The 25059-nt window shown below is 35.4% G+C and overlaps 1 protein-coding gene across 2 annotated transcripts in view; it reads right to left on the bottom strand.

Annotated features, from left to right (window-relative positions):
- LOC150109235 (uncharacterized) overlaps nt 1-25059 on the bottom strand; it is a 415237-nt gene that overhangs the window by 278932 nt on the left and 111246 nt on the right. For both annotated transcript variants that reach the window (XM_090406508.1, XM_090406517.1), the window contains exons 4-5: nt 19431-19550; nt 8121-8300 (exon numbers count right to left, since the gene is read on the bottom strand). In XM_090406508.1, the coding sequence (XP_090262634.1) occupies nt 8121-8300; nt 19431-19550 (300 nt within the window). The remainder of the gene's footprint in view (nt 1-8120; nt 8301-19430; nt 19551-25059) is intronic.

Raw genomic sequence — 25059 nt, 5'->3', positions numbered from 1 at the left:
AGTATCCCTTCTTTGTAACTGATTGTCCATGCTTAATCTCCACTTTGACATTTCTCTTCCTAATTGCTGCCTTTTTTTGCAATGTGCATAGGTAAGATCTGGCTGGCTAGGGTTGTCAGATGTCCCGATTAATTGGGATTGTCCCAATTTTAAGCCACATATCCTGATGTCCTGAATAGACCTTTTTGAATGCTTCAAAATATTGGAAAGCTTTCGAAATCCGCTTTTGCCGAACTAAAGAAATTTTTAGCAGTGTATTTGTGTATATTATTATGATTTAACCGTGCGCTGGTCATGTTTCATGATGATGTGTGGAGGGGACTTGCAGTGATCACATACATTTAAACAGTACTGTTTGACCAAGAGCCAGGGTAGATGCATTTAGTTCTGTTGACCGTTGATTTATTTACTGTATTTTATTTTGTGTTTCGTTTTCTTATGTAAGTTATCATTACTATTTTAAAACTTGATCATTAGTAATTACTTGAAATATATTCTTTGAAATTAATAATAACGTTTCTAATTACATTATTTATTTTTAGCCCTGCTGAAAATGCCGAAGAGACAATGCAAATTTTTAGAAAAAGTATAGTGAAAATTATCCTTTTATCAAAAGAGGAAGGACAGAATACGAAGGTTTTTGTAAACATCATCATCAAATTCCTGCCATGTACCCTCAAGGGGTGTACAGGATATGATAGTACTACATGAAAAAAATTACATCATTATTAATTTCCTATCTACAATTTTCCTCCAAATCAGTCTGTTACTTGTCAACACTCCAATATTATCAGCTCTTATATTTCTATCATCTAAAGCACTTTGTACCGTATCAATCCACCTATATCTTGGTCTTACTCTCGGTCGTTTTCCTGCCAACCTGGAAGAGAACACTTGTTTTGTTAATCTTTCCTCGCCCATTCTGTTTAAGTGACCATACCACCTGAGATTAGCTCTGCTAACGCATTCATGGATGCTGACAATGTCAAGTTCTTTCCTAATATCCTCGTTTTTAATATGATACTGCCATTGATGCCACCTGTTCACGCCTATAATCTTTCTCAGGACTCTCATATCTGAAGTCTCTAGTCTTTAGTCAAGTGTTTTACTTCTGACCCAGCTCTCAGATCCATAAGTTAAAACTGGTTTGAACAGTGTCTTGTATACAGCTAATTTAGTGTTCCAACTAATTTCTCTCTTATTCCATATGAATTTATTCAATTGACTTCCCACCATACCAGCTTTGCTGATTCTGTTGTCTATTTCTATATTTAATTTACCATCTTCAGTAAAAATCTTGCCTAAATAGCTGAAATGTTTTACTTGTTCCACAGGTTCTCCATTCACAACACAGTTGACATTTTCAATGATTCTGCCTATTTTCATTGTCTTTGTCTTTTTATTGCTGACCTTCATACCATATCTATTACAAGAGCTATTCAATTTAGTCAGAGAATCTTGCAGACTTGTAGCAGATTTATTTAGAAGTATAACATCATCCGCATAGAGCAAAGAGCTGACATTAACATCTCCAATTTCGATATCATGTTTAATACCACTTTCCTTCATAATGCGATCCATACAGATAATGAATAACAGAGGGGATAATGTACATCCTTGTCTCACACCAGATTTAACATTAAACCATCTTCCTGTACTTCCTTCAATTCTAACTGCTGACTTACAACTCAAATAAAGACTAAGTATTGCTTGATATAATGTCCCATTGACACCATATAACTGCAGCGTATTGAATAGCTTCTCTCTTGGTACCTTGTCATATGCCTTTTCCAGATCGACAAAACTTAAATACAGATCTTTGTTATATTCCCATGCTTTCTCGACTATTTGTCGTAAAGTGAAGATCTGATCCTGACAGCCTCTATTTGGCCTGAATCTAGCTTGTTCTTCACCAAGCTTTTCTTCCACGATTCTTCACAACCGTTTCTCAAGTATACTTGCATAGATCTTGCCAGGAACACTCAGTAGGGAAATTGTAACAGTTATTTAAGTATAAGTCATGGGGGAATTGCCAATATAAAAGATCATATAAAAAAAGAGAAACATCAATCCAATGTAGCAGCATCAAGTATGAGTAAAACTATTACAAATTATTTTGTAAAATAAGATAGTTCAGAAGAGGAAAAAATTATGGCAGCAGAATTGTGTTTTGCTTATCACGTGATTAAACAACATCAATCTTTTGGGTCTACAGACTATCTCAATAGGCTAATACCAAAAAAAATCAACGATTCAAAAATTGCAATACAGTATTTTTCAACAAAAACGAAAAGAACGAGTTTAATTAATCGGATTCTTGCACCTAATTCGATTAATATAATTTGTAACAAAATTGAAATTTGTTCATTTTATTCAATTAGCACCAATGCTAGTAATCATAAGGATCAAAACATTTTTCCAATCATGATTCAGTATTTTTCCAAGATCAGCATAAACTTAAAATTATTGAAAATGATTGTAAAAAATTTTCAATAATTTAAACTCCCCAATTTAAAAGGGGAGACAGTGGATAAGGTGGCAACAATGCAAATGTTAATTTTGGAGGCTGAGAAAGAAAAGGTACTAACAATGTGTACACTAAACTAAAAACAGAAATTGGAGCAGACATTGAAGGAATTGGATGTCCAGCCCACATATTACACAATACATTACAAACCACACCCAACCAATTATCTTGCGATGTTGAACAGATTATTTTAAAACTATTTAATTTTTTTGCTATAGATTTTTGCAATTTTGTGGATGTAGAATATAAAAAATTACTGTCACATTGAAAAACAAGATAGTTATCGCTGCTACCTGTTATCGAGCGAACTATAAAATTATTTTAAGCTCTTAAATCTTTTTTCTTGTTGGAGGAAAAAGCACCAAAGACTTTACTAGATTTTTTTTTAAAAAACCCTCTTAGTGACGCCTATCTTTGGTTCCTACATAGCTAATGTAGTAGTATTCATTTTCAAATATTAAAAATTGAAGGAAGAAAAAAGTCGATTATAGAAGTTTTAGAGGATATAAAATCTAGTGTCAAAACAGCAATAGAAAAGTTAAATAATAAATTTGTACCATTTCAAGTTAAAACAATAATAAAAAAATATGAAGAAAGTGGATTAATTTCAAAAAAAAAAAAATCAATGAATTTCATGAAGAAACAACAAAATTTTATGAAACAATGACTGAATATTTAAAACAGTGGACAATACCATTGGAAAAATATTCAGTGTTTTCATGGTTGACTTTGGAAGAAATTCCAAAGTGGGAAGATGCAGAAAAAAGTTTTAAATATTTGAAGACAAAAAATGTTGATATAAATGATACATACTCATTTAATCAAATCACCAAATTGAAAACCATATTAGAGGAAGAATTAAAATCTTCAGAGTGTAATAAAAAAATAGCTTCAGAAAAATGGGCATTTATATTTTCAAAATATAAATGGGGAGTTCTTTCGCTTGGTTGAACAGCAGGAAGGAGTGATGACAAGAGGCCATCCCTGGAAGTTACAACAGGAAACTGTGAGCAAGAAGGTGAGGAGTGGTTTCTTTGCATGGAGGGTGGTTGAGACGTGGAATACATTGCCTGATGGAGTGGTGAAGGTGAGAACGGTCAATGAGTTTAAGGAGTGGTATGATAGACTTTATGTTCTTAGGAAGGACCTCTCACGATGAGTCTTTTGACTCCATGGAGGCCTGAATAATAATAATAATAATAATAATAATAATAATAAATGCCCATTTATAAATTCCGTTTCCAAAAAATGGAAAACGGAATTTCTGGAGCAATATAAAGATTTGTATAATATATGTGAATGTTTTTTCTATACCTGGTCACAATAGTAAGGTGGAAAGAATATTTTCCTTAATGGAAATCGAATGGAACAGAGGACAGAAATAGACTTTCAATAAATACTGTTGAAAGTATTCTTCAATGTCTCGAAACCTACGATTTTAATTGTCTTCAAATGCATGATTATTTACTGAATAACAAGGCTCTATTGAAAATGGCCAAATCTAGTGATAAGTTCAAAAAGAAAGAGTAATATTTTAATTAAAACAAAGGATAACTAATATTAGTTTTGTGATTTTTAAATAGTTGAAATAAGCCCATGGTATTATTTCTTATAGTTATAATTAAAAAAATGTTTTTGTGATTTTCTTTTCTTTAAATTTTGTGTTTGTGTTATACTTGATTCAAGTATAAAGTCAAGTAACTTGAATATCTAATATTTTATATTTATCACTGTGATTTTTTTAGTTGAGTAGAATCTTTATAAAACAAAGAATGTTTTATTTGTCTCTATGATTTTTTTTCTAGTTCAGTTGTATTATCTTTATAAAATAAAGAATCTCATGACTGTGATATTTGTAGTTCATTTGTAGAAAGTAGATGTGTAGTTTTTTTTTTTTTTTTATTTGGTTGTCAAAATTTCTTCGATTCGGTCCTGTGTCCCAGTTTTGACAACCAAGAAATCTGACAACCCTGGGCTCATACACGCAGTGCAGGTTTGATGCCTTCCAACTTGCTTCACAGCCAATATGAACCAATCTTTAGCCCATCTCTTTTATTCAGCTCATCTGTCCCTCAAATTCATCCCATATGTTCACAGAATGAACTCTTCTCTCTTCATGCAACTCTACTAGTATTCCATTCATAATCTTAGCTCGCTTTCTCAACTCATCATTATCATATCTGGGCAAGACACTGACTACCTTACCTACCACACAGTTATCTTTCACTCTGCTCAACAGCCTCCTGACATCCATCCTTATATTCTCCTTGTTACCATTCAGATCATTTGTGCTAACTACCAGTGCCAACTCTTTTCCTCACTTACTCTTCTTATCCAATGCTTCAATCACTCTGTCCATTTTACCTCCTTGAAAACAAACTTTGTGCACCTTTTCACTCATTGCACCTCTAATAATCAAATCCTCATATAGGGCTACTCTCAAATAATTCGATATCTCTTACAACAGGTCATCTTTCATCCCATTCTTCTTCATATTTCCATGTAGATTGTAATTATTCGTAGTTTATTCCTCATATGTTTAATTTCTTGCCTCATCTTTATCAACTTCACTTTAATTACTTTCTCACTGCCATTTATGCATATGTTCTACAACTATCTTAGTATGTGCACCATCCCAAAGAGTGATGTGAACATTTAAATCCTCCATTATAAGAATAGGAGGTGGCAAACTGTAACATGAAGTCATCAAGGCAATTCTGGAATATACACCAAATAGTAAGTAGGTGAAAATATTCTTATAAGAGATACTGATGAAAAGCAAATGGTAACCGCCTCTTATACTTCTACAGGAGGACACGGGTGTTGTCACAATGTTTTGGCAGAATCTATGGCAATTACATTGTAGAAATGCTTTCATAATAATGAAAATCCATCAAAAATAAATACAGGTATCCCTCGATTAATGCTGTTAATAATTACCTCGATGTTACCGCGTATATCAAAATCGCGTTAATCAAATCTAATAATCAATGGTAAAAATTACAATTCATCCATGATAGATTACTGTATTAATAATTCATTTTATATGATACTCTTCTAGGAAAGATAAAAAATGAATGCAAAGTAAATGTTTAATAAATTATTGTACCTACATTATTTACTGCAATTTTTTTTTATCATAAGAAGTTATTAAGAGTCGTTTGAACAGTTTTAGTTTTTTTCTTATCGGCATGAATTCTACAATAACAAGCAAAATGACTCTCCAGATCTCGGCAAACAAGCAATAAAACATAAAGAAAAAACACTGCAAATATAATACATGATGGTACAAATTAAGTGGACATTGAATCCAACATTATTTCATAGCCGAATATAGAAACTAGAAGAGTTTCTTGCCGAATATATAGAAACTAAAAGTTTTGGTGGATGCAAGCATAACCAACCTTATGGGCAAATCATAGTAAAAATGGAGTAAGCTCCAGATCACTTTCCTTAGTATTTTCCGTAATGTAAAGCACATCTCCTAGAGGGCATGTATGATAAATAAGCCTTTGGCTCTCTATTTCAGTAATACATGATGGTCTATTTATTTTCAGTTACAATCTAGAAATTACTGAACAAATAATAAAAAAACAACAACCAAACCATGCTATACTGATATCAGAAGTCACAGTATCCTTCAGTACAATTTACTGTCAAATATCACAAACCTTTTCATAACATGTTAAACCAAACTGATAGTAAAAAACAGTACAGAACATCACTCATAATATATGAATGCACAGCTACTCATGACCTCCAAGCTATACACTGAATTGTGTAAGAATATTTATATTAAACATTTTGCATGTATCTGTCAGATGAGCTGCGAGCTCCGCAGAGTTAAAGGTGCATTAATCAAAACTCTTGCCGCTTATATCAAGGGATTGCCGCAATTAATTTCACCGTGTTAATCAAATCCCGCGTTAAGCAAGGGATACCTGTATATTTTTATCAGACGGATGGTCATTGTGATATATTTTAGTCAGATGAATCCATCAAAAATAAAGATATTTTTGGTAGATCCATCTGACAGGTCTTGTTTTTATCAGCCTTGTTTGAATTTTTCCATTTTAGGGAATTGGGGACAGCCAATATTTCTTGATGACATCTTGTATATATTTCTCAAGAAATATATACAAGATGTCATTAAATTCAACTCCACCAAGGAGACCAAGTATTTTTATTTTCCTCTGGGAAAAAATAATGAAATGTGCATCTCAGAAAATTAAAGTCCAAAGGAAAGTCCCTAATTCTTTGAGGTGCATATTCCATTTTTTTAACTAGTGAGTTTTGATATAGCAGAATCATTTTTGGTATGTTTCATATATTTTTTTTCTCTGATTAGCTTTATTGAGAATTCAAGTAAAATCATATCATTCAGGAATGATATAACTGTGAGAAGGGGACAATGACACTTGTGTCCCCTTTAGTTACTCATTTTACTTTTACCTTCTCAGTGTAAGTAGGTTTCTGCTAGATGCTGTTGTGATATACTTCTACTTCTTGATATGATGTGTTCGGCTTTGTCTTGATCTTTTGGATCTTTTTTTTCATTCTTTCACCTTTGGCATGCTCAGAAGTAGGCTGAATGATTTTTCTTAAGTTAGAATATTTGGATTTTTTTTTTCAGTCTTTATTTTCATATTCTTTGCTGGCATAAATGGCAGAGCCATGACAGACAACCTGATCATGACCACATTTCTGACACTTAAACCAGCACAAAATGTTCAGGATGTAGTGCCTGAGAGAGAGAGAGAGAGAGAGAGAGAGAGAGAGAGAGAGAGAGAGAGCAGTTGAGAAACTCTGCTTTCCCTCATGTTGGGGGGAGGGGGGTGATGTTAAAAGTAGGGATGATATTCCTGGTCAATACTAGAATATTATCCCTACATATAAGAATTCTTCTTGTGGTCACCATTCCTAGATCTTTTAATTCGGAGAAAATTCCTTATCAGCAACATTGAGGCATTCCCATCCAATATCACTTCTCTCAAAAAGTTAAGTTTTGTGGGGGTTACCGTAATTGGTAACCCCCCCACACACAAATGATGTTAGATGATGGTGAATTGGTCTAATTGTTTCTGAAAAGATGTTTCAGCAAGGATGTGATGTCTACTGAACGATATTTCTTTAATTGATTTAGGAGACATATGAACTCTTTCAACTCAGGAGTGGAATGTCAGGGTTTTGGACTCTCTCTCTCCAGACTGTGGGGAAAGACTTACCATTTACCCATGCAGGTGAGACAACTAGCTGACTGATTCAGGTCAGGCCATCCAGATCTTGCAGGGACAAAAGCAATGCAAGAATACCAGGATTCCCCATACTAGATGTCCACAGGTTGCACCACACAGTGATCACAATGATGGGGTGTTAATTATAGTGATGATAGTCTGGAAGTTAGGAGAGTAAAAAAAAAAAGACTTGAGATAAGTAGAATGCAAAATACAGGAAGAACAGAAATAGATGAAAGATGAAAAGGGCTAGTACCATCACTGGGAGATCCTTCCCTGCAATGACCAGGTACCCATAATGAAACTGAAGAAAGAAAGAGGGTGCTTTGTACAATTTTAAATACAAACATTATCCTCACCATCACATGATCCTTCAGTAGGGTTCCATATAAAACCAGAAGAGCAATAATCAGTAGAAGGTGATCGAATTGGAAATATCTTACTCATTTTAGAAATACATTGAAAACTTCCATTTGTGTTATGGCAGGTCTCCTTTTCAGGACTGCAGTTACCAATACCAAGCAAGCATTCATCAATATCTAATAAAACAAAAATAAAATCAATTGTAATACATTTTAATGTAATAAATTAAAATGTAATGTAATATATGTAATATAATTAATGTAATGTAATATATTATTCTGTGTATAAATGCACATCATAGATATGAGTCAACTTTAAAATTTTCTTGGAATCATTTTATTTAATGATAATATTAAATAATAAAATTATCTGCAACACATTTGTTGACAGCTGGAAAGTTGCTGGAAACACTCCTGGAATTGATTTCAGTTGACCTGGTGCAGCTTTCAAACTGAAAATGACATCATTAGCTGCTGAGAGAGATAAAAATTACATGGTGTCAAATTAAGAGCATAGTTGGATGTTGCAGTATTGTGACATTCTTGGTCACATAATACTTACAAAAAAAAAAAGTATTCAAGTGAACCAGCATACACAGAAGAAGAAATCAACTGCTGTTTGTTCACTTCCTTTTTTTGCCTCCCAAATTTGATAGCAGTCTTCTGGACAACATAATCACAATTCTGAGGGTATTGTCCATATTTTACTGACTTGTGATTATGTTGCCCAGAAGACTGCTATCTTCTCAGCTATATCATTGAGGACACCTACAAAATCATGCACATATCACTGGCCTGGTTGGCCGAGTGGTTAGCATATCTGCTCTCCAGCCAAAAGGCTGTGGGTTCGAATTCCGCTGTGGGTATGGATATTTGTGATTTTCTGCGGAAATACTAGTAGTGGTGGTGGTGGTAGGTGGTAGATGGCATTGGTGTAGTTGCAGTTAGAATGAGCTGTGGAGTGCAGAATGGACAGAGTTGTAGAATAGGTGCCCTCCTTCAATGAGCCCTTGAAGGTGTCATATAATAATAATATCCCTCTGGTCTATCATCATCATCGGAAAGATCACATGTTGATAAACACAATGCATTCACTGAGTAGAATTAAGGAGGCAAACTACTTATTTTAATAAGAATATTATTATTAAGAGAGACCTCCAGAGAGTTAGGGACTAACCAAGAGAGAGGCCACATACTACATGCACAAGCTATCATACTTGTTCTTGAATTCATTCACACTGCTTGCACACACAATATTCCATAGTGATCCATTCCAATCATGCACCGCTCTATGAGAGAAAAATCTAGATTTCACCCATTCCTCAGCTGCAGTCATTCTCAGTTTCCATGGATGCTCTGTTGTCCTTTTTCCACCCTACATAAAATAAAAAATTCTATCCACTGAAATCCTGTATGCTTTCAGAACTTTGTAAATCTCAATCATATCAAACCCTCTATCTTCTGTTTGCTAGTGTCTGCAGTTTACAAATTCTCAATCTGTCTTCATAATCAGTATCCCACAATCCTGATATCATTTTAACACTATCCTTTGCACTCTCTCTCTCTCTCTCTCTCTCGCTCTCTCTTCCTCCCACTGTATCAGAATCATAACAGAAACCAGGAGACCAGGCCTGCACACAATAGTCAAAGTGTGGTCTTATCGAGGCCTTGTAAAAAAAAAAAAAAAAGGCAAAATAATATCCTTATCTTTACATGTGAAAGTTTGTTTCAGCATTACACATCTTTTTAGTTGTATTTGCAATCTTTGCTATATGGTCCCTGAACTAAACTTCACTCCAAGATACCTAGCCTGATCAGTTTTTCTAGCATAATCCCACCAATATAATATGACATTGCATATCTAATCACTCCAAAGTGCATGACTTTACATTTATTGACATTGAACTGACATCCATTTTCCCATGCCAATAATTCCAGCCTATTCAAATTGTTTTGCAAGTACTGCATATCGGCCACATTCCTGATTACTCTACCTATCTTTGCATCTTCAGCAAATAGCTGTAATCACCTGTCAAATACTTCTCAATGTCATTAATGTACAGGTTGAATAACAATGGACCAAGGACCGAATGTTGTGATATACCACTGGATACCTTAAATTTTGCAGACTCAAATCCCCCATATACCACTTTTTGATATCTGTCAGTCAACCTTCCTCTTATCCAGTGCCGTAATTAGGCAGATGCAATGGATGTACAAGCACAGGGCCCAGGATGAAGAGGACCTGAAATGAGGGTATCAAAAAATAATCAGTATTATATTTTCATTTTCAAATTTTCAATTTTGCCACCATGGGGATCGATTCCATACTGTTTTTGGTTCAAGTAAAAATAAACAGATTTACTTCTGTTGTATTTGTTTTTTCATTTTTTTTTACAAAAAAAGGGAGGGAGGCAAAAAATAAAATCTTGCACAGGATCCATGAAAAGCTAGTTATCGCACTGCTCTTATCCATGCTAATATTTCAAAACCCAAACCCATATTCTCCCAATTTATGCAACAGTCTTCCATGTATTCTGTCAAAAACTTTAGCATAATCCAAAAGTATCATAGTGTATCCATTCCCCTTGACTAGCTTAATGGTAACATTATTATAGAATGTGAGCAAGTTGCTAAAACATGACCTTCCTTTAATAAACCCATGCTGTTGATTGCAAAGTAGATATTCTCTGTCAATCCTTTTCTGAATGCGAATCTAACCAACTTTTCCAAAAAATTTCACCACAACTCATGAGATATCAATTGATATCGATAGCTGGATACACTGGTATTTGCACTACCCTTGTGCAATGGAATTACCATACATTCTTTCCACTTCTGCAGAATCTTAACTGTTCTGAGACAAATTACATAGCCTGGTTAAAGGAATAGCCAGTTCAGCTGAACACTTGCTTAGCACCTGTGCTGATATCCCATCAGCCTCTATTGCTGAATTTTTATTCAGTTTGTGTAACAGCTCTAATACTTCCTCCTCATACATATGAGTTTATTCATTTAGCGAAGAGGTAGCAGTGAGCTAAATGTTGCATACACTGGGTTGATAGCTTTTAGCAAGATGGGCACTCATTAGTCGAACAACCTCTTCTGCATCTGTCATCCTCACACTATTCTATACTTTGATCTTAGCCAAAAGGCCAAGAAGCAATTCTTTCTTCTTTTACTTTCAGCATAGTGATAGAATTCTTTGGGGTTATCTTTAGCTTGCAAAGCCAATTTTCTTCAAACTAAGACTTGGCTTTCCATACAACAGTTGACTCTTCTTGGTCTGCTGCTTATAATTTTCATAATGGACATCATCCTGCACACAGTATTCCTTCCATATCATCATTTTCTTACAAATCTTTTGCATATTAAGAATTTTTTAAATGCTTCCAGTTCACTGTTGATATTCTACTCATCCTGCAACTGATACCATTGTGCTGAACTTGATATACTCCTCAGCTGATCATAATTTCCTGCTTTGTAGTTCAGCATGTAACCTTTCCTGAATGGAATGATCATAAACTTAGCCACTTCCCTAAGTGAGTACCACATGATTACTGTCACCCACTGCAGGTAGAATAGTTGTGTCTTGAACTGAAACACGCTCTGACACTATAATCAAATCTAGCACTCTTTGATATAAATAAATAAAAATAAATAAATAAAACACTACTTGTTTTACCTTTATATCAAGATCTTTATCTTTGCCTTTTACCTTTATGCTTTTATTTTTACCTTTATATCAGCAATACACACACACACACCACACACACACACACACACACACACACACACACACACACACACACACACACACACACACACACACAGAGTGATCAAAATTAAAGTATCCCTGTTTAAGATATTGTGGAGTGCCACTCAGTGATCCAAATGCTGTTAAGCTTTGCAGGAATACACTGTGCATCATGTGAAAGCAATATCTGAGAGAAAAAAAAGAAGTTGTTCGCATTTTGCCACCAGGTGGCACTGTGTGTTGTACCAAATGTAGTTGTAGTAATTTTTCCATATGGGTAAGGAGAAAAGCGATACAATCATAAATAACACATTTTTATTCACTTCCATTATGTATTCATGGGCTGTACTGTTCAATGTGCTGTCCTTCCTGGGACAGCACATTGAACACACTGTGCAAAGGATGCCACAAACTGCATCCTTTGCACAGTGTGTTCAATGGCAGAATGCAGCTGGTTAGGACTGATGTTGTGCACATGCTGAATTATGCTGTCTTTCAGCATAATGCAGGCAAGTTATCACCATGATCCAAATAAACCCTGTCTTTGAAACACCCCCAGAGCCAGAGGTCACAAGGGATCAGATCAGGTGAATGAGGTAGCTATGTAGTGGGAAACACATGGCTAATCACTCTGGCTTCCATAAAAAAATAAATATGTGAATGAGGTCCCATCCTGCATGAAAATGACTGAATCTATGCATAGATGCTGCTGTAGCTTTGGCGCAACAAAATTATTTATCATATCATGATATCTTTCAGCAGTAACTAAGCAGGTCACGCAACCCAACTGTTGAATGTCCTCAAACAAGAAAGGTCCAATGATATAACTTGTAAACCTGCACCAGACAGTAATTTTGGGTGAATGGAAAGGAATTTGTTGGATTTCATGTAGGTTTTGCATAGTCCATAGCCAGCAAATGTGGGTATTCACAACTCCATTAGGTGAAAGTGCACCTTACCACAACTCCATTAGGTGAAAGGCAAAATCATCCATGAACATACATCGTCCAACTGCTTTCGAGCAAGGAATGCTAAAGCTAATGTCAGTCAACTTTCAAAGTCCTGCATGTGCAACTTCTGTATCAGGGTTTATCCTGAATGGGCAGAAATGCAGACAGTTCCAGTATTATATTCCAGACAGTTGTGTAAGGCACATCCATGTGTCTTGATACAGCATGTGCACTGCAGGAACCAATGCTGTTATTCGTGGTCTGCTCCACAACAGCAGTAGCAACTTCATTCGCTTGTGAACTGAATGGTTAGTGACCCCTGCCAGATCTAATCCCAATGATCCATTTCTTTAAAATGATTAATCATTCATTACAGGTCACACAGAAATAGTGGACCCAACAAAGACTACACATCATATTGTTGCTATGATAAAAAGTACATTAACATGTAAGAGATAAGGAGGTGGTGCCTCTATATAAGGAATTTATCACAACCACATATGGACTATTGCACTCAGATTTGGTCACCTAGTTTTCATTGTGATGTGAAAATACTAGAGAGGGTCCAAAGACAAATAACTAAAGTGATATCAGGACTCTGGAGTGTTGGTTATGAAGAGTGTTTGAGAGAATGTGTGGATTACAGAGATTGGTGGATAGGATTAAAAGAGGAGATATGATAGTGACATTTAAGTTAGTTAAGGGATTCTATCAGATTAAAACAGAAGAAATTAAAAAAAGAGTGGATGTTAAGATGGGAAGAACGAGATGTTATCTCTGGAAGTTGTATAAAAATGTGGTGAAGAAGGGTGTGTGAGGAGTAGATTTTTTACATGGAGAGTTGTGAGTGAAATGCATTGCCGGAAGGCACTGTGAGTGCAGGTAGTGTAAATAACTTCAAAAGATCATTATGATAGATATAATAATAAAAATATTATTATTATTAATAATAATAATAATATTTTTTATAATTTTTCTCTAGTATAAGCAAGTCAGTCTATTTCACATATTCATTATATAAAAACCATATTCATTCACTTTATAAAATGCACTTTATAAGGCCTTGATAAGACCACACCTCAATTATTGTATTGCAGATTTGGTTTACCAAATTCCAAGAAGATAAAGAAGCTGTGTAAAGTGTGCAAAAAAAGAATTACAAAGATTATATCCAGATTATGGGATTTAGATTATGAGAACAGATTGTGAGTATGTGGATTACAGACTCTGGTTAACAGAAGAAAGAGGAGTGATATGATAGAGATCTATAAACTTCTGAATGGGTGTTACAGGAGATAATCTGATAAAATTATTTGTTACATGGAAGGTGGGGGAGAGAACACAGAGGCATCCATTGAAGTTAAATTTGTTTGCAGTTAAGAAAGGGATAAGAGCCAGATTTTTCTGTCACAGAGCAGTTAATGAGTGGAACAGTTTGCCTTTATGGGTAGCGAATGCATCTAGTGTGAATCAATTTAATGGAAGGTATGACAGCTGGTTGTTTGGATGATTTATAGCTTCTCTCAATGAATCTTTGATTCCCTGAAGGTCTCAGATAAATAAAATTAAATTTTTAAATACTGATGATAATTTAAAAAAGTGATATTTTCAGATTTATAGTAAAAATAAATTTAGTTTTTGTTTAGTGACTAAACTTACATCAAAATTTATTTCAACATCAAACTAAAAAATGAATATTGAAAGTTTTTTCACTTGGTTATACTATAAATTAAAGATGCCAAGAAATTATATTCATAGTTTTATCCTTTATCGAAGTGTAAGCAAACAAATTTTTAGGTGAAGTATCTCCTCTCCCTGATTAGGCTACTTGTATACATATATATATAGAGAGAGAGAATGAATGAAACTGGAAATGGCATGGTGCAGGAATCGAAAGTGGAAAAAATCAAAAGAATGAATGATAACGAAAGTCGAACACATGTTGGACCAAAAGTATGGAAGCACAGAAGGATGAATGAGAGTGAAAGTGAGAAGAGGGTGTCAAGAGTTAGAAAATTAGAGAGAATGTGATGCACGATTCGGAAGTTGAATTGGATTAGGAAAGAGATGAAATGGATGCAGAATGAAATTAAGAAAATTCAGGTAAAAACTATTAAAACTAATCTTGATGGCATGAAAGATGAGCGAGTGGCATTATATGGCGACTCCATTATTAAAGGTGTGCTGGATGATAGGATGCACAAGGTATGTTTTCCAGGCGGTAAAATGAGTAGAGTGATTGAGGCATTGGATATGAGGAGGGAGTGAGCAAAGGAGTTGATGGTTTTAATCGGCACGAATGATTTGACAGAGGACAAAGAGCAAGTCAGAATGAATGTCAGGAGGCTGCTTGGAAGGATAAAAGAGATTAGTGTGAAAGGAAAAGTAGTCTGTATTGCTTAGGTATGACTGTGGTGGGATGAGGCGAAGAACAAGGATTACACTGGCCAACAAAAAAAAAAATTTTTTCTGCTGATTATGATCTGACACTTGTTTTTTACTAATTTGGGTGTGCTGATTTCAAATATCAAACCCATTTTTCTCTATCACATCAGGTTTTTCCTCTATGGCATTTTCTTTTTGCTAATTTGTAAGTTTTTGATAGTTTTAAGGAGGCAGTACTATTTAGAGGATCAAAAAAATCGATTCTTTAATATTATTTTCTGAAAGTATGTACTTTTAAAAATCTGTTCCTAACTTTTTATCAAGAAATTCGAAAAATTCCCAAAGATATAACCTATTATTCAAAGCGGTGTGCAGATCAGATTCGGAGCGCTCACCGCTCTTGCTTGTTAGTAAATGAATAAATGCGTAAGAACCTGCAGCGGCACATACTGGCACTTTGAATGCGAAAGAGAGGCCGATAACCAACCTAATACATTTAGGTGATGAAAAGTAGGCAATGACAACCGCCTAAAACAAATGAATGCTATATGCGTCATAGCAGACAAAGAACGATCGAAATCAGTCAATTGTTAATCGATCGTGAAAGTATGATGAGTGCTTATAACGTTTCAATAAAGTCTCTGGTTTTTTTTGTCTTGTTAATTGCATGTTAGTCAGCAGTGAAGAAAATACATCATGTCTACTACTCGAAATTGTGTCAATAGTGTAGATTCCTTCTGCTACATTTGTGGCAGCTTTACTGTTCCCAGTCAAAGGACAAATATCACTGATTTCGTTAAGAAAGTGTACTTTGCATACTTTGACGTAAAAATTGCAGATCAGGACAAGTCATGGGCTCCAAATAAAGTGCGTAAGTCATGTGTAGAAAATTTACGACAGTGGAGCAAGGGAAAACGCCAAAAATTAGCTTTTGGCATTCCAATGATTTGGCGAGAACCGAAAAATCACGTAGATAATTGCTATTTTTGTTTAGTTCAGACTTCTGGTTATAATAAGAAGAATAAGAAAAAAATTGTGTATCCAAATCTCGACTCAGTAATTCAGCCAGTTGCTCATTCCAATGAAATAGCCATGCCAATTTATAAAGGACTTCCTTTACTTGAGAACGAGCATGATCGGGATCTGCCAGATGTTCTTGAGGAGCAAGACCCGGATGTTGATTTAGACAATGAAAATTTAATTTCTAGTTCTGGACCGCAACGTTTTACTCAAGCAGAATTAAATGACTTAGTAAGAGATTTGGGCCTATCAAAGGAATCATCGGAATTGTTAGCTTCAAGATTAAATGAAAAAAACTTACTGGAGCAAGATACGAAGATAACTTTTTATCGTAGCAGGGAAAGTAATCTTGTACAATATTTTAAACATGAGTGTGGGTTTGTTTATTGTAACAATGTGTCAGGTTTACTAACTGAAATGAGTGTTGTACAATATCATCCAAATGAATGGCGTTTATTTATCGACAGTTCAAGCAGAAGTCTCAAGTGTATCTTACTACACAATGGGAATGTATATGGCTCAATTCCTATTGGCTATTCAGTCCACTTAAAGGAAACATATGAGGACATTAAAAAGGTTCTGAAGTTATTAAAATATACAGACCATAACTGGATCATCTGTGTGGATCTTAAAATGGTGAACTTTTTACTTGGCTTTCAAAGAGGATATACAAAGTTTCCATGTTTTCTATGCTTCTGGGATAGTCGAGCAAGAAACCAACACTGGAGTCAGAAACATTGGCCTCTTAGAATATCCTTAAATGTTGGAGAACAGAATGTTATAAATCAACCTTTAATCGACAGAGAAAAAAAATCATTTTTCCACCTCTACACATCAAACTAGGTCTTATGAAACAGTATGTTAAAGCTTTAGATTTACAAGGTGACTGTTTCCAATACATATGTGAAAAATTTCCACGACTTAGTTATGAAAAAATTAAAGCCGGTATATTTGATGGACCGCAAATTAGAACTTTAATGAGAGACCCAAATTTCATCAACGAAAGAGACCTGGACTTCATTTATGATGGTTGCAAATAATTTTCTTGGAAACAAAAAAGCATGCAATTACAAAGATCTAGTGGAAACAATGCTTGAAAATTTCCAGCGCCTAGGTTGCAGCATGAGCATAAAGCTTCATTTCCTATCCAGTCATCTTGATAGATTTCCTGAGAATTTAGGTGCTGTAAGCGATGAACAAGGTGAAAGATTTCATCAAGACTTAAAAACTATGGAAGATCGGTACCAAGGAAGATGGGATTCTCACATGATGGCCGACTACTGTTGGAGTATTCAAAGGGATTGCCAAAACAGAACACACAGCAGAAATTGCTACAAACAAAAATTTATTCCCTGAAACTCATGTGTAAGTAAAATTGTTATTTTTTTATAAATATTCTTGTAATTTTTAATGAATATTGTTAAGTAGTTATGTATCTAATTATTGGCCTCTCTCGCATTCAAAGCGCCAGTACGTGCCGTTGCAGGTTCTTACGCATTTATTCATTTACTAACAAGCGAGAGCGGTGAGCACTCCAATTCTGATCTGCGCACCTCTTTGAATAATAGGCTATATCTTCGGGAATTTTTTGAATTTCTTGATAAAAAGTTAGGAATAGATTTTTAAAAGTACATACTTTCAGAAAATAATATTAAAAAATCGATTTTTTTGATCTTCTAAATAGTACTAATTCCTTAAAACTATCAAAAACTTACAAATTAGCAAAAAGAAAATGCCATAGAGGAAAAACCTGATGTGATAGAGAAAAATGGGTTTGATATTTGAAATCAGAGCACCCAAATTCGTAAAAAACAAGTCTCATATAAAAGTCAGCAAAAATTGTGTTGGGCTGTGTTATGAATGATATGCTGGCTGAAATGTGTGAGGAGATGGAAGTACAGTTTGTTAATATGTGGAATGAGTTTGAAGGAAGAAGTGAACTGTATGGGAGCGATGGACTGCATTTGAGTGATTATGGTGTGAGTCACTTGGAGAGACTACTGCTGCTGGAAGGTAGAGAAGTGATGAAATGGCAGATGAAATGGTTGTATTAATTGCGTCTGTTCACCCAAAGATTATCGAAATAAGTGAGACATGGTTGGAAGAGGATGACATCCTGACAGGAATAGAGATGGAAGGATATGATATGTTTCGTGAGGATAGAAGGGGTAAAAAGGGAGGGGGAGTGCTATTGATGATAGAGAAAGAGTTATGTCCATACAAAGTAGAGATGCAAGAGGGAAATAGTACCGGTGGTTTTGAGGCAGTATGGTGTGAGATAGAGATGAATGGAACCAAATACTTGGTTGGATGTTATTATAGATCAGGTAATGTGGATGGTGGCGATAATGAAATGTATAATCAAATTAATAAAGCAAATAAGAAAAGGGTGATCATTACGGGCAATTTTAATTATGGCAATATAGACTGGGATGATGAATAGCAACTGGAAGTAAAGAAAATGAGTTTCTTGAGTTTTTGAGGGATAACTACCTCAGACAGTATTTAACAGAGGGCATGTGAGGATTCAGGGTCTTGGATTTGGTCATCTCATCAGAGGATGTAATTATAAATGAATTGTCTAATCACCCCCCAGAAGCAAACTACCATCAGCTCGAGCCAGACCCCAAAGGGATATCAAGATTGAAGGAATGTAGAAATCATATATCTTCCATATATAAATAGTGAATGGGTGTATCAATTTATTATTAACCTGGTTATATTATATATTAACACCTGGTTATACTATATATTAAAGATGCTAAGATATTATAGTCTTGTTTTAACCTTTTATTCAAGTGTAAGCAAACAATGTTTGCACGTGAAGTCTTGGTAAGAGCCCTTCCCATAATGCATAGTATTATACACACCCTAAAGAGTGTGTGTGTGTTTTGCATAGGATACTAAGGCAATTGATGTGAATCCTTTCCTGTGTGCTTACACGGTGATTAGAATACATCTTCAAAAATTATGGAAACAACTACCATGTTAGAGTAGTTATTTCCATGATTTTTGAAAATGCAATTGATGTGAAGTCATTAGCTTCTATATACAAGTAGCCTAGTCATGAAGATAATTCATATGCAAACTTTGCATACACTTGGATGAAGGATTAAACCAAGAATAAAATTTTTTGGTATGTTTAATTCATATTATAAAAAATGAACCTTGTGTAATATCAGTAATTCAGCTTACCTTCACAGGTTACTTGATCTGCATTTAATATATATCCAGGATGGCAAGAGCATTGAATACCTTGTCCAAAATCCATGCATTGTTGTGAGCATGGATTATTAGTATCACACTGACTAACAGCTAAAAATCATAAGAAAGAAATTTATTTGAATTTTTTTTTTCATTAAATATCTAAAGTTTCACTTGTTAATAATGATAAATATCAGAAGTTTTTTGAACTGTTGAGAGGTAGTTACAAGGTTGACATTGAGGCATTCTTTCACTTGGTGGAACAGTGGGAAGGAGTGATGACAAGGGTAAGGAGTGGTTTCTTTGCAACGAGGGTGGTTGAACCATGGAATGCATTACTTGATAGAGTGGTGAGGGCAAGAACGGTCAATGAGTTCAAGAAGTGGTATGATAAACTTTGCGTTTCCTAGGAAGGACCTTCCACGATGAGTCTTTTGACTCCATGGAAGTTTGAATGGTGATAATAATAATAATAATAATAATGTATGGAATTTGGGTAGGAATGACTAATGCAGAAATTATAGTAGAACTATTTAATGATAATTTTGTTAAGGCTTTTTATACTAATAGAAATAATATTTTTTTCTAAGGGGATAGAGAGTTGAGGAAATGAAGATGAATGAGGTGAAGGTGTTTAAATTATTAAGTATTCTTGATGTGAGTAAGGCAGATTTGATGCGACTTTACCATGTGTGGTGAAAGAATGTGAAAAGGAACTGTCAATGTCACTGATTTGGCTGTTTAATGAGTCTTGCATCTGGAAAGACAGTATAAGACCATTTCACTGTATGAGAGTGGAAGCAAAACAGATGTATTAAATTATAGACTGGTATGCTTTTTTTTGAATAGTTATTAAAGTTTTGGAAAGATTGATGGGAAATAGGATAGAGACTTTTATTTTTGAAAAAGATTCTATACAGAAGTCAAGTTTTTTTTTTTTTTTTTTTTTTTTTTTTTTTAAGAAAGTCTTGTTAGTAATTAAGTTATATTTTCTAATGGATGCTGTAATATTTCTTAATTTTTCAAAGGTATTTGACTGACTGTCACATGGTAGACTAGTGTAAAAGTTAGGGCATATAGTTTGGATAATTAGTTAGCAACCAGATAGAAAAATAGCTCTCTAACAGTTATTATTATTATTATTATTATGTGACACCTTCAGGGAGTCCAAAGACTCATTGAGGGAGAGTGTGCCAACAGCATCGAATAATTGAATCCCTTCCAACTACTAAGTGCACTCAAACTTGCTTAACTTTTTGCTGAGCCATTAGTAGCAGAGGCTCTACCAATCGACCAACCTTTGCTTTATCAAAATCTTGTATAGAACTCTATCTCTGAAAAGAGAGAGTTATCAAAGGAGTCCCACAAATTCTGCACTGGAACTACTGCTGCTCAACCTGCAGATTAACGATACTGTAAGTGGTTGGTAAAAGTGTTTCAATTATTTTCATATGATGTAAAGTTGGGATTAACTATTAGAAATAACGCTTATGCATTGGTGCATGCAAACCTTTGTAACTCTCAGTTCATTTTGACAGACCACTTTGGCTGTCGATACCAACTAAGAGCTACAGAAGATTCAATAATATATATGCTCATTACCTCTTCTAGTATCCTTAAAAAGTCATGATTCACATCTCTTGTCCTAGCATAACTTACATTTTATTGAATACACATTATCCTCAATAATTTCACCATACAAATTCAAAAGTATTGCAAGCATTTATTTTTACATCATCCATCTTCCATTTGGTTGGAAAGACCTGGGTTTGAATCCAGTCTATGATGCAGAAGACCTTTATCAGGGCTTTTTAATGAAAGATGAGTTAGCTAGTCTCATATATGAAGGTGGAGAGTTATTTCTCTCCTAAATCCAAGTTTATCATCCCTCAAAACAGGCAAACTGACCCTGTGAATACATATTTAGACACAGAATACTAAAAAACTGTGGACAGTTTTTATTTTGAGGTTTTTGTTGTTTAGAGTATATATTTCAGTATATCTGCTCAATGTCTATGTAGTCTGTTTAAATAATGGAAATTGCCATAAGTCTGTTTACGGATACATTATCACATAGCCTGCCACCACTCAAACTACATTTTACACTACATACTACAAGATTTTGTGGCATGCAGTACTTGTGGCATATTTGAGTCCTGGTAGGTAAGAGACAGGGATGAGCATGTCTACATAAAATATAGGAAATGAGAAAAGCTTGCCAACATTGATATTAACATTGATTTAAGCAGCTGCAATAGTAGTGGTGCGTCAGAAATGAGTGAATACCAGCAGAGAGAGAGAGAGAGAGAGAGAGAGAGATAAGTAGTGTGATTATGGGTAAGGAAGATGAACACCTTGTGGAAGTGAATATTGCATCAGGCAGTGTAGTAAATTAGAGGATGGTAATGATTGGGGTGGGTGAATGTCTATAGAGGGAGAGAGGAGAGTAGGTTACTTGGAGAGAGATAGATACTGAGAGAAGAAGTGGAACATAAAAAATGAGTTTAGAAGCACAAAAGAAGAGAACAGAAAACTGGAAAGGCTAGATGATGTGAAGCAAACAAGAGAGAAGGGGGGAGGGGAACAATTGAGAGTTACGGGAATGATAGAAGGAGAGAGAATAGGAAAACCAAGGGACAAGAGGAATTGTGAAGGCAAGATTATTATTATTATGATTATTATTATTCAGGCCTCCATGGAGTCAAAAGATTCATCGTGGGAGGTCACTCCTAAGAAACACCAAGTCTATCAAGACTCATCGAGTGGAGGTCCCTCCTAAGAAACACAAAGTCTATCATACCACTCCTTAAACTCATTGACCATTCTCACTCTCACCACCCCATCAAGCAATGCATTCCATGGTTCAACTAAACTCCATGCAAAGAAACCACTCCTCACCCTCTTGCTCACAGTTTCTTTTCGTAACTTCTTGGATGAAATGATTGTGATGGTGGGTACAAATGACTTGGGAGGCAGTGGGAATCAGGTACTGAGAGATATGAGGTTTATGCATAAGAATCTGAGATAGTGCAGGAGCTAGGAATCAAGAGATAACAGGAAGGCGGGTAAGTGGGAGTCTAAGGAGAGAGGGAGAGAGTCAGAACAGAGATAGTGAAGGATGCAGGTGAACAAGAAATTAATGGAGCAGTGAGAGGTATGATGTATAGAGATTTGCTGATTCATGGAGTGCAAAATAGAATGTTAAAGGAGTGCTCGCCTGGAGGAACAATAGACAGTGTGACAATGGCAATTAGGCAAGGTCAACGAGTGGATGAAATGATTGTGATGGTGGGTACAAATGACTTGGGAGGCAGTGGGAATCAGGTACTGAGAGATTTGAGGTTTATGCTTAAGGTTGTATGGCAGAAGAGTGTGAGAGGGAAGACAGTAAGTGCATGTGAAAAAAAAGTGACACTGAACCTGATTTAAGAATCTGAGATATCAAACATTTACCCACTGGTCTAAGTTATTCAAATCATTCTGTAAGTATTGTATATTAGTAGCATCTTTGATTGTTCTGCCTATCTTTGCATTATCAGAAAACAATTTAACATTGCCTGTCAAGTTCTCAATCAATGAACAATGGTCCAAGGTATACACACCACTGGTCACATTAAATCTGGCAGAATCACATCCTCCACATACCACTTACTGATACCTGTCTCTTAGTCACCCATTTATCCAAATCAATAGTTCATATTCAAAACCCATTTTCTCCAGTTTATGGAACAGTCTTTCATGTGGTATGCTATCAAATGCCTTAGCAAAGTCATTCACTTTACTCAACTCATCCATAGCATGATAAAGTATGAACAAATTGCTAAAACATATCCTCCCTTTAAAAACCCATGCTTTTATTTGCAAAGCATAGCTTATCAATCAATCCATTTCTCTACGCAATTTCTTACCAACCTCTCTAAAATCTTTACCATCACTCCCAGAGATACTAATAGGTTGATACTTAGAAAAATCGCTTTTGCACCACCCTTGTACAATGGAATTATCATACTCTTATCCATACCTGAAAGATTATTTCTGAGACTCTAGTTATACAAACACGTCAAGACCCTAGTCAATATAGCTGACCACATCTTTAGTATATGTGCTGAAATCCCATCTGTCTTTGTTACTGAATTCTTATCTAGGTTATAACAGCCTCCGTAGCCCAGTCGGTATAGACGAAGCTCTATGGTCAAAAAGACCTGAGCTCAATTCCTGTCTATGATGTGAGGAACCTTTATCTTGTCTCTCTTTAGACTAAAGGTGAGTTAGCCAGTCTTATACAGAGGCAGAAGGTTCTTCCAACTGGAAACTCGTTTTTCATCCCTCAGAACAGGCAAATCAGCCCCATGAACATATAAGGATCTACAATCATAAAAAATATACATACTTAATCACTCATCAGGAGGGTTCAACCTGCTCCCACCCAAAGGGGATAACCCCAATACAAATATTATTATCTAGGTTATGCAACAACCTAGCTCTTCAACCTCATTTTCATGCACCTCTAACCCATCATTCAATGTAGTGGCAGCACATTACTTACACCTGGTTGATAGATCTTAGTGAAGTGAGCTCATTTAAACAATCTCATCAGATTCAGACACAAAGGTACAATCTGCATTCATTAATGTCATTCCTCTGTATTCATTTTTCTTTTACTTGCAGCATAACAATTTAATTCTTTTGCCTTTAGTCTGCACAGCCTATTCAATGTTGAGGAAGGACAAAGGCATCTGGAAAGATTGCTATTTTCTGAACGAGTCAGTGTGTCAATGCAGGGGAAACTAGAATTCCCAGGGTGGATAGTAGCAGGGTTGGCCTCCTGTGGGAATGGGTGCTTGGGGGAAGGAGGACGACATCAGGTAACATTAAGCCCAGGGTGGTTGAGAGGGGGACAATGATATGTATAGAAGCAGTGACATTTTTATGCTCTATCCTAATGTCAGGAGTATCCGAAATAAAGGAGATGAATTGGTGGTGCTGATAGCATCAACGTGGCCAAAGATTATTGGGATCTCTGAAACGTGGTTGACGGAGGATGATATAATAACCAGAATTGAAGTGGCAGGGTACAGCATTTTTTGGCATGATAGGAAAGGAAAACGTGGTGGTAGAGTACTGCTTATGATAAGTGATGACTTATGTCCTCTAAGAGTGGAGGTAGAAGTGGCCAAGACAGGATATTTAGTGGGGCGTTGCTATAAACCAGGGAGCACAGAGGGTGGGGGGACCAGGAGATGTTTAGGCAGTTGAGCTTAGCAAGTGCAAGAAGAATGACTGTTATGGGAGATTTTAATTACAGCAGTATAAGCTGGGAAGAGGAAAATGCAAGTAGTAAGAAGGGGATAGAATTTCTGGAATTCTTGAGGGACAAATGTCTTCAGCAGCATGTAATAGAGAGAACAAGAGGTTCAAGAGTTTTGGATTTGATCATAGCATCAGAAGAGCTGATAATAAGTGAGACAACATCTCTCCCACCATTTGGAGAGAGAAACCATGTGGTTTTGACTTGGAAGATGAACAGACATGCAGGTGTATCAAAGAAAAGGGAACGTATATGGAATTAAAAGGCAGGTGATTATAATAGTGTTAGGTATCAACTAGGGGCAGTTCCATG

Source organism: Typopeltis vanoorti, chromosome 2 (genome assembly GCF_054136105.1).
Source record: "Typopeltis vanoorti isolate ZY-2024b chromosome 2, IOZ_Tvanoo_1.0, whole genome shotgun sequence".
Lineage (NCBI taxonomy): Eukaryota > Metazoa > Arthropoda > Arachnida > Uropygi > Thelyphonidae > Typopeltis > Typopeltis vanoorti.
This window is presented reverse-complemented; position numbering and strand designations above follow the sequence as displayed.